The sequence below is a fragment of the Paralichthys olivaceus genome, chromosome 8 (genome assembly GCF_024713975.1).
Source record: "Paralichthys olivaceus isolate ysfri-2021 chromosome 8, ASM2471397v2, whole genome shotgun sequence".
Classification (NCBI taxonomy): domain Eukaryota; kingdom Metazoa; phylum Chordata; class Actinopteri; order Pleuronectiformes; family Paralichthyidae; genus Paralichthys; species Paralichthys olivaceus.
In genome coordinates this window covers 12,849,482-12,863,329 of record NC_091100.1, presented here as the reverse complement: position 1 = coordinate 12,863,329, position 13,848 = coordinate 12,849,482, and the positions used below count along the sequence as shown (strand labels likewise).

The following is a 13,848-nucleotide window of genomic DNA, read 5'->3' as shown; positions in this document are numbered from 1 at the left end:
TATTTGATTTTATAGTTTCTGCACATCCATTTATTTTTCTTTCCTCTTTTTCAACTGTGAATGATTATCATACGTGCTGACGTATTCCAGGGATGAACTGTCGAATCCTGAGAAATCGAACAAGAACCGGAAGTCCAGCCTGAGGAAGAAAATGTGATGTTTTGTGTCTGAAGTTATTTAGCTAACGTCAACTTCTATGATCTTCGCAGGAAGATAAAGTGGTTATTTCTGGAAGGAAGCCTCTTTCCCTCTGGTGTATTACCTCTGGTATTAGTTTGTCCTCCGGGACGAATCCGTCACTTTCTCTGAGAACCGGAACAAAGTGTCAGGTAACGTTCGCTCGTGAACTGCAATGCTAATGCTAACTAGCCAGTGTTAGACCGTTTCGGTGCTTCACATCTACCATGTTGGTGTCAGAGGATGTGAACGAGTGAACAGCGTTTGATAAAGTGAGGTAGTGTCTGTAGTGTCGGTCATCGCTGGTTTATGAGTTAAATGAATCTCGATAACGCTACAACGTCAGGCTAACTCAGAACCAGGCTGGTAAATGAACAATGCTAACCCAGTTAGCTGTAACGTGTGTGTGGGTCTTTGTTAGTTTATTTTCGTGCACGAGGAGTTCATGTCCACATCCTGGCTGCTGTTATCAGCTGCGACTGTTCTCCAGCGGGACTCACATTCATTTATAGTGGCTCTCTAAGAGGCCTGAGTTCATTGATTGTTGGTTTCTTTCTGATGAGCCTCATGTCAAATTCCACTCTCTTACTGTCCTATGTTATATATGATAAAGTCTACTCTTAGTAAAGAACAGGTTGGCCTCAGTGGGAATACTAAGATGTCTGCTGGGTGGACATGGAGGAGACAGGGAACACAAAACACACAGGAGATAAATCTGAGGGCGTCAGGGTCTCACATTTCTCTGCTTATTTTCACTGCGGAGCCCTGAACTGTTTTAACACAGCTGTGTTTACAGTGGGATACCTCCTGTGCTCAGTGTGGGGTGTGAAACCGTCCACTCTCCTGGTGCCATGAAGGAAAATATTTGGTATTTGCGAAGGTCGGCTTTAACAGCTCGGCTGCATTTGAAAAGTTAAGAAGGAGAGTGTGTGTAAAGTACGTATCTCAGAGGTGAATGCCCTTTTCAACACGTCAAAGAAAGTGGGGAAAAAGTCCTGACTTAAAAAAAGGTTGTTCTCTGGGTCCTCCACAAAATTTAATGGAAACAGGTTCAGAGGTTGTTGAGTAATTCTTCTGTCCGACAGACAAGCAAACAGAAACTAAAACGTCCTTGATGGAATTATAAAATGACACTAACATCTCCAAAAGTAGCTTTGATGACTTATATTTAGCTGAATATCTATTAAACTGTTGTTTTTTGTGCCCTACCAGCCAGGATGGACCCAGCGCTACTCAGGGAGAGGGAGCTGTTCAAAAAACGAGCTCTGTCCACTCCAGCTGTAGAGAAGAGACAGGCGGCCTCAGACTCTCACAAGAAGAAGAAGCCCAAAGGTGACAAAGACGGTTCGTCAGGGTCCAAACACAGCGCGGGTAAGTGAGGCAGGCAGCTTTAAAAATGGATTATCACATGCTTGATTGATACTGCTGTCATGCGGTGCCTCTTTATTACAGAACTTTGTACTGAAAAGAACACTTGTATTATTGTTCAGTCTTAATATGGATGCATCTGTCAACATTTATATAACTAACTAACATTGTCTTGTTATGTCATTACAATGGCTGAGGCAAAGCCATTAAGTAAAGTTTCCAAAATTTCTAGAGAGTACAATTGTATGAGCCCCTCTTATTCACAGATTTTGCCTTGTGTCATATCATTCTCACAATTGCTGTTGCTTCCTCTCCAAACTCAAAAGGCCTCCATCTAAATACAAGGTACTTGTTTCAAAACAATTATTTTACAAGGAGCAGTAGTTCAAGACCAGGATACCTTCTGAATTCTGTCCTCCTCCCCCTGCACACACTTTTAAATGAAGAGAGAGCAGCTCACAGAGAGTAAAAACATATAATATGACAAACAACCAGTTTGTAGTCTTCATATTCCCAGACTTGTCTATTAACATTCCATGTAAGTTTGCGACCTCATAAATGGATCTCTCAGTATAATTACTGAACCAACTGCTTCTTCCAGCAGAAAAACTAAAAACTGGTAAATAATTAAGTGACAATTTATTAGGCATTTTGTGGTAAGGCATATGAAATTATACATGGTCCTCAACATGAAATGAAAGTACATCACTGTGCAGCAACCACGTGTCAGTAGTCATCAAATAATTTTGCAATGCTTAACATATTTACGGCACAGTTACACATTTTACGAGCGGAATAACACAGGCTTCATCCAATGCAAAGATCATATCCAACTTAAAGATTATCTCTGTTGCTTGTCGGACCCTTTTTTGGGAAATTCTTGGATTTGGACAGTGTACAACATTTCTCACCTCTTATAGATGGTTATTTCCATCAAACAGGTAACAAGTATGTGCAGTACTCACAGAGAAGGTGTCGCTGAACAAGAAAACTTGCTTTCCTTTTGAAATTGCTGATATTCGTCCAGATTAGTGTCTTTTTTTAAAGTATATATTTTTTGGCTTTCATTTTTTGGCTCCATATAAGAAATCAAAGTAAAAGCCATTCCATTTAAATAGTGCTGCTCTCAGTGATATTTTCTACTCTGGCACTCTCTCTCTCTCTCTCCTGGTTATTTTCTGGTGTAAAATATGGCTTTCAGGGTCTGCACTCTACGGCAAGTTGTAGCGAATGTATATTTGTGAGCGTTTTCTCATAACCAAAATGAAAAGCTAGTAAGACTCACTCCAAATCAATGAAACACTGCCCCTTTTCTTTTTATCTGGGCCCCCTTTGCAACTGTGAGCAACTGAACCACTATAACACAGTTTTTGAAGTTCATTTCTCTAGGCATCGGGGTCAGCGCCTGTGCTATTGCCTGGCTCAGCAGTGACCCCCGATCTCCTACTGTCTCTTTTCCTCGTCATGGCTGCCTTTATACCACCTCAGTATGCGATTCTGGCTCCTTGCAAATGCTGGTCATGAGCTTGCTGCAGCTCCCCGGCCCCTCCTCCTGTAGCTGGTGATGTGTTTTCTCTTTGGCGCAGCACCCACAGTCAAGTAGCTCGTAGAGCACGGCCAAGGCAGCCAGAGACAGGACAGTGAGGATGAAGAGCAGGAGGATGATGAAGCACGCCACATTCCAGCCGTCATGGAAGGGGTACACTTCCTGGACTTGCAAGGAGACGTGGGAAAGAGACACTGCCTCTTGGTGCCAGGAGAGATTACTTGGGTGTATGGTGGCAGTGAGGTTGGCCATGATTTCTCCTTAAAAGCATCAAAAACAGAGAGAATGTTAGTATTGAGTGGGGTTCTGCACTTCACTGTGTTGACTGCCAATTAGAGAGAAATGGTTGTGAAATACTTGTTTCCATGGTGAAAGAATGACGAATGAATTCCTCTTCAGGCCATTATATATTTAGGGTTGTCTTTCTTTTCTAAATGTGATACAATATCTTCAGCCTTACAGACTAGACAGCATCTGCACCCCTAACAACAATAGATTAAAAACAAAAATAAGAATGTCACACAGCTCCACAATTTAAATGGTTCTTCCCTGACCCATAACATACCCTTCCAGCAGGTGACCTGTCCAGTAGTTTTTCCATAATCCTGCTCAAAAATGCAACAGAAACATAACCTCCTTGGTGAACCTATTAATGATCAATCTATGGACCATGTGCACTGCTAATGGGCTGTTTGTAAAAGACACATCCTCCCTGGAGGTCACAAAATTTATGGGGAAGCCATTTCCTATCTTAAGGGTTTCTGTTGGGTACTTTGCTGTAATGTGATTATTTTAGTACTGCATCAGTAGCAGTCATAGTGACACGCTGTATAAAGAATTGCAGTATCGACATATTCACAGAATAAACCTGAGCCTACGTCTGTCAGAACGAGAAGGACTTTTATTACGTGTTATTGGAGAAATTGCTAATATTGCTAAAGAGTGAAACCTTACAGTGGCCATTTGCTCAGAGCACAAATAGATTAGATGAGTGCACAGTGAGTCTGAAGCATCTTGTTAAGGAATTGCAATAAAGAAATGAGGAGCACCGTTGACAGGCCATTTGTCTGACTTCTGCGATACTTTCACATTTTTATCCAGCGCCTACCATTTTAAATCCTCAGGGTGCAGTGCACTCGTCTCTCTGCCCACACACACACATACATGTTTTAAAGACTCACAGACATTTTTATTATTTATCTACTGAAAGCAAGGCAGCTGACCCAGATTACTTGAGTCAACCACTAAAAGAGGCAGAGAAAAGAGGGTCATGCTTCTTTTTTACAGCAGACTGATCCTTTCATCGTGCTGTGTCTTTTTCTCCCCTTACACCTTAAACTGGACTCATTGTGTGTATTAACACATGCTTTTTGTTGTATGTTGAATAGATTTGTGACATCTTAGTACAACCTGGGTGCCTAAGAGTGTAGTTTTAGAGTTTGTGAATGATTTTGGTCCTTGATGTACTGACTTCAAGTGTCTCAACAGATCACATATTTTTACCTTAGAGCTTAAGATGTTAAGTCATAGTCCTGCACTGGCGCATGTGCATGGAGAAGGCTGCATTGAATTGGAGGTTTGTGTGTTTGTCATTACCTCCGCCAAGGAAATTATGTTTTGACCCCTGTTCGTTTAGTTGTAAGCAGGATTACACCACTCAACTACTGGTGGAAGGATGCAGTAATGGTCAGAGAAGAACCTCTTACATTTTGCTGCAGGGGGCGAATCCACTTTCTTTAATTTTGAGGTTTAGGGTGTTTTTTGATATTGTCACAGATTAATTCATCTTGATGGTCGAAGAATCAGGCATGTTTAGAGGTGAAATATCTACAGTCTGGGTGTGGGTGCAGCCTGTTTGAATGTAAGGGGAGTATTGGGCCTTGGTGGAGTTGTGAGCTCTACTTAGTGCCATTCTAGTTTTTCTTTTTTAATCTGCTTGAGGGTTAAGGTTACTTTTTGTTTTAAAACATTACAAACAAATACAACGCACAATTCCTACACAGTGACAGATAAGATCCGTAAATGAGCCGCACCCAGCCAAGCTTTAAAAGGTGCTCTAGGACTAGATGTTGTCCTCTGCTTTCACAGGCTCACTAAACACACAAACACACTTACACGCTCCTAATGCCCCTGCTTGGCGCCTCACTGCGATCAGTACCTCAGTGATTTGTCTTGAGAGCTGCAGTTTGTATCGACTCATGCATTTTCCACAAACACAGACGGACATGATGCACATGAGTACACACACAGATACAGACGGGATCTATGATTATTTAATCCATTGCGCAGCTGCTTATTTTTGCCCTGAATGTTTATATTTCGATCTAAAGATCTTTACTTAGTTGTATAAATTGCATTTTCCTGACATCACTGCTTGAAACAGTGATTCCGAATATTAGATTATTCAAATGCAGACGGAATTGGCTGTTGAAGATGGATTTTCTGCGTTAAAGATGTATGACTTAACGTCATTATTCACCAAAAACCCTCAGTCGTAGCTGCACATTAAGACCAAGAACAGCCCGCAGCTTAAATTCACACTGTGGATGTTGATGTCAAACACACACACACACACACACACAGTGCTATTCATTCACAGGATGCTATTCTGAAAAATATGCAGGCTCACCTGTGTGTCTGGATCAGTCCTTTAGAAGATGCAAGTCAACAGATGCTCTCTCCTCTTCTCGGTGCTCCACCTATCGCTCTGTCTCCCACTCTCTCCCTCCCCCCACGTTCACTCCTCGACCTGTTTTCCTCCTTTAGCACTCTCATGCAATTTCAGCCGTCGCTTGTGCACTCCCTCCCTTGCTTCCCTCCGCCACTCCTTGCAGCTCTTCGCGTCTCAGCTGAGCAGCACGGTCTCCTCCTCTCTATCATTGGCTCTTTCCATCTTTGCCCTGCCTCTGCACCGTTGGTTAACCAGCCTGTCACGAGCTCGGTGTCCGGCCCATGGGGCAGCTCGCGGCGACAGAAGCTCCCGCCCACACCGTGAATCATTCATGATTCAGAGTCTGTTTTCAGCCTGGACTGGCGAGTGCTGACTCCAGACCTCAGACAGTCTCCTGGGGGTTGGAGCAGCATTGTTTTACTCCCAAGAGAGAATAGGACCATCTGGCTGTTCCTCTAATCATGCTCATCAAATTATGCTCTCATACTGCTCCAGCTGTATTTTTTTGGTGTTGGGTGTTTCATTACAGGATAAGGCAGGCGATATTCTGTATTTTCCATGAAAAGACCAAAATCAACAATAAATTGATGCCACTAACAGCTGTGTTTCCAAACATTAACATAGTGATGGGAATTGTGTCTCTTTAAAGGTACAGCGTGAAGAATTTTGTGATATCTAGTGTTGAAGTTGCATGTTGCAGCTGAACACCCCTCACCTCACCCTCTCCTTCCAAACATGAAAAAGAACCTGTGGTAGCTTCAGTTGTCATTAAACTCAAAAGGTGTTTAGTTTGTCCAGTCTGGACTAATGTAAAAAACATGGCGGCCTCCGTAGAGAGGACCCCCTTCATGTAAATATAAAGTATTTAAATATAAAGGGTCTTTTCTGGGGTAAAGAAAACTATAATTCATACAATTTAGATGAAACAAACTAGTGAAAACATCATGAGGATTATTCTACATTAAATTTCTGCCAATAGATCCCTTTCACCTAAATCTGACACACTGGACCTTTAAAGGGAGAGGGATGTTATTGCTCTGTTCCTTTTGAGAGCCATTCAAAAGTGCAGCTCAAATGTTAATTGTCTGTATTGGTAAGATTACACAGAGTGATGCCTTATCAATGTAATGAATGAGGAAGGAGAAGATGCCCCTCCCCCCTGCCCCTCTCAGCAATCAAAACCGTTTGTTCTTGCTTTCATGTGAAAGGTAGTTGCTTTTCACAAAAACCTATAGCTCCTATCTGTCCATATAGTCCATTTAATAATTCAAACTGCTCTTCCACTTTTTTTTCAGAGTCTAGTAATGGCAACATAAACATCAAAGCAAGCTCCGGGTACAAATTTGGCTGCTTGGCCAAGATAGTCAATTATATGAAGGTAAGTTTCTGTCTCTATAAAACAGCAAAACTCTGTTGTTATTTAGTGGGGAATGTATTAATCCTTTTCTCTGCACACAAGCTCTGTTTGAGACATTTCAGTCTCATGGATGTCTCCTCTCCAAGCTAATTTAAGCTGTCACAATAGCCTCTGCATGATTTCCCAGATTTTTAGCATCTCCATCAAAGCTCTTAAAAAGCTTTGACTTGTTGTCTATTGTGTCAACCAAGTGAGTCAGTTGTGTCCCCTTTGTAACATTTGGTCCCCGGCCTTTCTTTTGGTGTGTAAACAGCTTGTTGCTCATGCTGTGGCTCTGCAGAGAGGCTGCCAGGCCCTGTCACACTCACTGTCTGACTCATCCCTCTTTGCAAACTCCCTCTCAACTTGACAGATTTTCTTTGAGTGTGCGCTTGTTTGTGCCATCTGTTGAATAATCTAAAACAGAGTTAAATCATAGAACCTGACTGATGGATGAGGGGGAGAAAATTAAACTGAAATAAAATGCTGTCGGAGGCGTAAGATGAAACGAGTGCTAAAGAAAATGTTGTTTTTGAATATGAGTGTATTTCTGTATGTACATTTATGTGCTTCTCTGTGCTTCACTCTCAGACGAGGCATCAGAGTGGTGACACACACTTTTTGACCTTAGATGAGATTCTGGATGAGACCAAGCTTCTGGACATCAGCATGAAGCAGAAACATTGGCTTATGACTGAGGTGTGTTTCTTAAGTTTCATACAACCTTTTATTTTTAACATCAGGTGTACGTTTGTCCTGCACCATTACACTGAGCTATTTTACGTCTGACGTTTACAAATTATATTTGATTTCCCTCACGGAAGTCTGTAGGCCTTCTTCTCACTTCTATAATATCATCCATTCTGTAAGATAGAAGCCACAGATTAACAACAAAGCAACAGCACAAACCTTCAGTTACTTGTATGACCTAAAGAAAAGAGATTTATTATTTAAATATAAAATAAAGGTTTTAAACCTGATAGGTTTATTTTTTGTGGTTTACTACTTAACCAGCAAGCTTAGAATTGGAATTCACTGCTGTACATCTCCCTGCAAATATCAGGCTTTGGTCAACAATCCAAAAATCGACGTGCGGGATGGGACATATGGCTTCAAGCCCAAGTACAACCTGAAGGACAGGAAAGCCTTACTGAGGCTGCTGGACAAACATGACCAGCTGGGCCTGGGAGGAGTGCTGCTGGATGATGTAGAGGAGGGGCTGCCCAACTCGGCCAAAGCCATCAAGGTAACACATAGTAAATATAATGTCTACACAAAGGCTACATCCACATTCCTACGTTTTAGTTTTAAAACACATTGCTGCTCACTATTGTTGTTTCTCATTCGTGGTATTTTCTGGAAGTAAGCAACCAACAGCAGAGTTGACAATCTGCTTCCTTCTTCCTTCCAGTTAGTATGGATGGGGATAATTACTGCTATGGAGATAAAACGCTTCTGTGGATGGAGATTATATTAGTTTGAAAATTAAAATGTTTTATTTATTATGGATGTCGCCAGAGATTCCACCTAATATGCACAATTCATTATGTCGATTAATGAGAGGGATGCGCACTTAAGTCTTACACCCTTCTATGTTGTGTGAACATTGTCATAACTAAAGATCTATTAGCAGAGTAATGAGCGCTCATGTGATCGTTCACAGGCTTTGGGGGATCAGATCATCTTTGTGACGAAACCAGACAAGAAAAAGATCCTCTTCTACAACGACAAACACTGTCAGTTTACTGTAGATGAAGGTGAGAATCAGTCTGTCTGTCAGTTGGGATGTGGCTCACTCTTTCTGTCATTTATCCTCTTACACAATTCATTGATCATCAAAATGCACAACAACCAACACTTACGTCATCAAATAAAAATGTATAAGCCAAACTTTGGCTCCTTAGCTTCTAACTGAAGATTCTGTTAGATTCTGAACTGCAAATCAGGTTCACTATATAACGTCCAAGTTGTTATTAACCAGGAAACCAAGTTTATTAATTGCTCTGAAATGTCTGACTCATGTTAAAATCCCTTTATAAAGTGACTAATGCACAAAAAGAGAATAATGTTTCCCAAATGCTCTACATTCATAATAGATTTCAGTCATCATTTTTATTTACCAGGCTCATTCTGGTATTCATTTTCATTTTTATGTTCTTAAAAGCATTTGGTCGAACTGATGAAATAGTTGTATGTCTGGGTCTTCAATGTATTTCTATTTCTGTAAAATGCAGAATTTCAGAAACTGTGGAGGAGCGTTCCAGTTGATTCCATTGATGATGAGAAGATTGAGGAGTACTTGAAGAAACAAGGCATCTCCTCCATGCAGGAGACGGGACCAAAAAAAGTGGTGAGTGTCTTCAGTTCTTGCAACTGTTTGATTTATCAGTCTCACATCCCAAACTTTTAATGAACGTGATTTATGTCACGAGAAACGAAGACTTAAACATTTTGACATCGAACGCTGACATTTACACTTCGTTCATCGAGCATCATGATCAGTGTTGGTTGTGTTTCTGTGCTCTCTGCAGTTGCCAGTTCAAAAGAGGAAGAAGCAAGGTGGGCAGAGGAAGAGACACTTCAAGACCCACAACCACCATTTGGCAGATGTTCTGGAGGATTATTCAGACGGTGTTCCTGCAAAGAAATGAAGTCCCTTCCCTCAGAGGAGCAGCAGAGTCTCTTCATCAGATGGGGACTCTGGCCATAATACAGTACAAAGACTTTTCATGGGTGTCTGTCATGTCAAACCAACTGGCTTCTTTTCCTTTCTTTGCACCCCTCTCAGTGATCAGTGATCTTGTGTTACATGATGTGAAAAGCACCCGTGTTGTGGAATCCTTTTCAGTTTGGTTGTTGATCAGTGATGACTGAAGGACACTGGAGGAAATAGAGTATTGAGACCATTAAGGACAGTGAATGCTCTTAAGGGGGCGCTGTAACCTTCCTGTTAAAATGTAAATGAGTTAAAATGTGTAAATACTTTTTTTTTCTTTATTTCACTTAGAGTATTGCAGTGAGGTGTGTGTTGAAGGTTTTATGTGACATGGCACCAGTTGTCTGACGGCATCCTTTTATCAGGAACTGCAGATGTTTTGTTGTGCAGTGCATCACACTGATGTCTCTTATCCAGCAAGAAACATCTGGGACATTACCTTCTGTGAAATTTAAAAATATTTAAATTCTTTTAATTTGCAGCACCATGGCATAGTGGTTTAAAATATGGAATTTGTTTTGAACTTGTTTTAATAAATTACACTGTTACAGGATAATGGATGGTGGCTTGATATACATATATATATATACACACTGTAGTGGCAACACTGACTGTGAATTGCCATTTTAGTCTCCAACATTGAGTATTCAGTTGTTGAATATAAGTTCAGGTTGTAAATCATAGTATTTCTTAACAATTATCGTTTAATACTGGTATTTCAAAATGTGGAGACACAAAGAAAACATTTTCTGAATCCATGGTAACTAACCATAACCCCACAATATTAGAAATGAACCATATGATTATAAAAATTACATGATACACTTCTTTGATTTGAGGTTATTTAATTTATTATAGAAAAGCACCTCAGCAAAATTAGATAAAGATGAAATGCTTAATCTGCCGCAGTTAGAGTAGAAAATATTAATCAGCAAGTGACAATACTTACTGATAAGCTGCTTATTATATACGATTATATACATTCATGCTTGCTTCCAGTAAGCGCTAATCCTGATAAGGTTTTATTAGCCATTTATAATTCAACTTAAAAACTAGGAAGCTAAATTTTAGCTGGTCGTGTGACCTGCTTTGACAGTTTTCTTTAGATGGTGGTAGTTCGGCAAAATCTTCATCAGGAAGTCGAGCTGAAGAGTCTGGGGCTGTGGAGGCAACAAAACAAATATTTATTAACTAATGTTGGTAATAACGTATGTGTTTCATGATGCTTTCATCTCAGGACATTGGACACCTGACAATTTGCAACAACTCAAAACCACTATACAGCTGAAATACCAAGATTGTACAACTTGCACAGGTTGAGGAGACTGGAAGAAAATGACATTAAATTTGAATGCGTATGCTGGACCACAAATTGTGATATAGAAGATTTAACTTATGGTATCCAGAGCCCCACCTTTCTTCCTTAAATACAGATTTATTCAGTAATTTACAAATGACCAGAACATGAAATCCCTTCAGAGAAATCTGAGCTACAGTATGTACAAGCTAATACTCATGCTTATGGTAAGCATATTTAGATAATCTGTCACTTAGGTCGTAGTGTTGCTGCGCTACTTGATCCTAAGTATTTAAGTAAAATTGTACTTAAATACATTACAGTAACATATAGTTTTATGTTAACAAGATAAGGCGGATGTAATAGCAGTAATATCTGTACAAGTACAACACAGTCTACACATAACTGCTTTATTTGTGAAGTTGGTGCAGGGTATCCATCTACACCCCAATATGTTGCCCAGATGTCTGTGTACGTACCTGTGGTCTCTCTGTCTGAACCCGTCTCATACACCCGGAGCCATAGATGACCGTGTTCTCAGGTATGACCTCACACGTGTTGACCTGACAGAAGGCTCCGATGATACAGCCACTGGTGAGGATCACATTCCTACCGACATCAGCTAGGAGGGCGACACAGATGACATTTGATACAGTTGGTGATTGTGTTCATCTAAAGGCTCCGACCTCCTCTGTAGGTGTAGGTTTCACTTTGCTAACATCTCTGCACAAACACACACACTGGAAGCAACATTAACATCCCACCTTTAGATTCTATCACATTGTTGTCCCCGATCTTCAGAGCTTGTGATACTATAAATCATCTGTCAAGGCTAAATTGTGCTTATGGTGGCTTAGAATCAGCAGATTATTAAACTTTAAATCGCTTGACTGTTACAATGATACTGTTCAGGCTAATAAAAAGGATACCACAGCCGACTTCAAATACATTGTTGATGCCGATGGTCATCGTCTTTGGTTCCACCTCAGAATCTGGTGTGATGTTTTCTGGGTAACTGCAGGTGGGGCAGAGCAAACAGGTTGGTGGTTATGATGATGTAGGTGAGGATGGTGATCACATATCAGAGGCAGCTGAATACACTAAGATAAGAGATGTCTATCCTCTGTGAATCAACTTCAGAGTGTGGGGCCAGTTTCTCTGCAATTCTTTCCTCCCTTCATTTGCTGCCAGGTTTTAGAATAACTTTTTAAATAACTTTTAAAGCTCAGCATGGTCTGGCCCACAGATTACACAGCCACTAACTCCTTGTGCTCCACACCATAATCTAAGATCTTTCAACAAACACTTGCTAAATTGAGCCTGGTAAGTGGGTGAGCAGGCAAATGTGATTCATCACCTATGGAGACTAGACCTGCCAGCACTTTACCTGATTTAAAATCTTGTTTAAAACATATTTTTTATAATTAAGCCTTTTGATGGTATCTTTCAGATTTTTGTTTGATTTTGTCTTATGTTGTTTTGTGTGGTTTTAAAGCTTTGTAAGCTTGTTCAGATAAGTGCAGCAGAAAAAAGTTTATTAGTAGTAGTAGCAGCAATAGTAGTATTAGACAGTGATGTACAGGGAACCTACCTATTGATAATCAGAGCTTGCTCCTCGATCAAATTGCCTTCTCCAATCACTATGGGTCCTGCCTCTGCAATAATACGAGCTTTTGGGTGCACCACTGTTCTGGGGCCTGAGGAGACAAGAGGAGGAAAAATGTGTCACTGGCTCAAAGTCTGATTCGCATGGATGCGCAGGTTGTCCTCAGTGTTTAGTGAACAGTAACAAAAAGTTCACCATCTTACCAATGGTGACATCTCCTCTGATTTCACTTTCCACACAAACTACGGCTCCGGCAGCTATTTTGACACTGCAACACAGAAGAGGGATAAACAAGGCGTGGAGGTGTTAGCTAATGTTGCTATGGCTAACCCCTTGGAAAAGCGGATAAAACTAGCGACATGTCCACTTCACCGCAGCTACTGAGACACTGAACTTTGACTCTGTTACTGTTTAATCAAGCGGCCAAACTTCACTGACGTGTTATTGTTCGCGTTACCTTTTCTGGGCACTTTGTTTATCTGCCATTGTGACGACCGATGTCCGGTGAGAGGCGCTAGAGATTAACTCGGTAATCGATTAGGAATCCTTGCAACGATCGCGCCTGCGCATGCGTCAATAGACAGTTTTTAGATTCCGGCTTGATGATCGAAGTCATTTGATTAGATTGAAATTTAAAACAGCGCAGTGCGTTTGAAAAGCTTTTAGTGTGCGTAATGACGTTTTTAAACTCATTTATATTCTACTGATTGGTTGAAGGATATTCATGTTACCAAGGCAACAGGGTCTGCACAGGAAGTGTCAAACATCTGCAGCTGATCTTGTTGTAGTCCTGTGGTTGTAGTCCATGTTAGGAAATGTGTCTTTAAAGGGATGTTGCTGAATTAAATGAGTGTTATTGAGTGTGATCTTATTATATTTATTATAAATATTTATATATGTTGTATGAAAATAAAAATGAGAGAATTTGACAGCAAAATCTTTCACAATATTTACCATGCAAAACAATAATTTACCAAATCCTTTCTATATTTGTGGAGCCGAGCCAGAGACAATCATGTCCTTGTTTTGTCACTGTCCCTTACAGAACATGGAGAATATGTAAACAATCTG

General features: G+C 40.6%; 3 protein-coding genes across 5 annotated transcripts; 1 reads left to right on the top strand and 2 right to left on the bottom strand.

Annotated features, from left to right (window-relative positions):
• Nucleotides 1-73: 73 nt before the first annotated feature.
• gtf2e2 (general transcription factor IIE, polypeptide 2, beta) lies at nucleotides 74-10,430 on the top strand. 3 transcript variants are annotated; one of them, XM_020100446.2, is made up of 8 exons: nucleotides 74-329; nucleotides 1,390-1,548; nucleotides 7,058-7,140; nucleotides 7,750-7,857; nucleotides 8,222-8,404; nucleotides 8,822-8,915; nucleotides 9,393-9,508; nucleotides 9,690-10,430. In XM_020100446.2, exons 2-8 carry the CDS (start codon nucleotides 1,395-1,397, stop codon nucleotides 9,807-9,809), a joined length of 858 nt encoding a protein of 285 aa, XP_019956005.1. In that variant the 5' UTR covers nucleotides 74-329; nucleotides 1,390-1,394; the 3' UTR covers nucleotides 9,810-10,430. The 3 variants fall into 3 exon arrangements, with proteins under 3 accessions (XP_019956005.1, XP_069386106.1, XP_019956006.1); XM_069530005.1 differs by having other exon boundaries at nucleotides 100-329; nucleotides 1,394-1,548; XM_020100447.2 differs by having other exon boundaries at nucleotides 328-454.
• smim18 (small integral membrane protein 18) lies at nucleotides 2,884-5,859 on the bottom strand. The gene is made up of 2 exons (XM_020100450.2): nucleotides 5,721-5,859; nucleotides 2,884-3,351 (listed from the first exon to the last, which is right to left on the bottom strand). The coding sequence occupies exon 2, from the start codon at nucleotides 3,341-3,343 to the stop codon at nucleotides 3,020-3,022; it is 324 nt and encodes a 107-aa protein (XP_019956009.2). The 5' UTR covers nucleotides 3,344-3,351; nucleotides 5,721-5,859; the 3' UTR covers nucleotides 2,884-3,019.
• Nucleotides 10,431-10,702: 272 nt separating the features above from the next.
• On the bottom strand, nucleotides 10,703-13,345 carry LOC109637838 (dynactin subunit 6). Its single transcript, XM_020100449.2, has 7 exons — nucleotides 13,235-13,345; nucleotides 12,981-13,045; nucleotides 12,763-12,868; nucleotides 12,101-12,186; nucleotides 11,936-11,983; nucleotides 11,651-11,793; nucleotides 10,703-11,034 (listed from the first exon to the last, which is right to left on the bottom strand). The coding sequence occupies exons 1-7, from the start codon at nucleotides 13,261-13,263 to the stop codon at nucleotides 10,942-10,944; spliced, it is 570 nt and encodes a 189-aa protein (XP_019956008.1). The 5' UTR covers nucleotides 13,264-13,345; the 3' UTR covers nucleotides 10,703-10,941.
• Nucleotides 13,346-13,848: the final 503 nt, after the last annotated feature.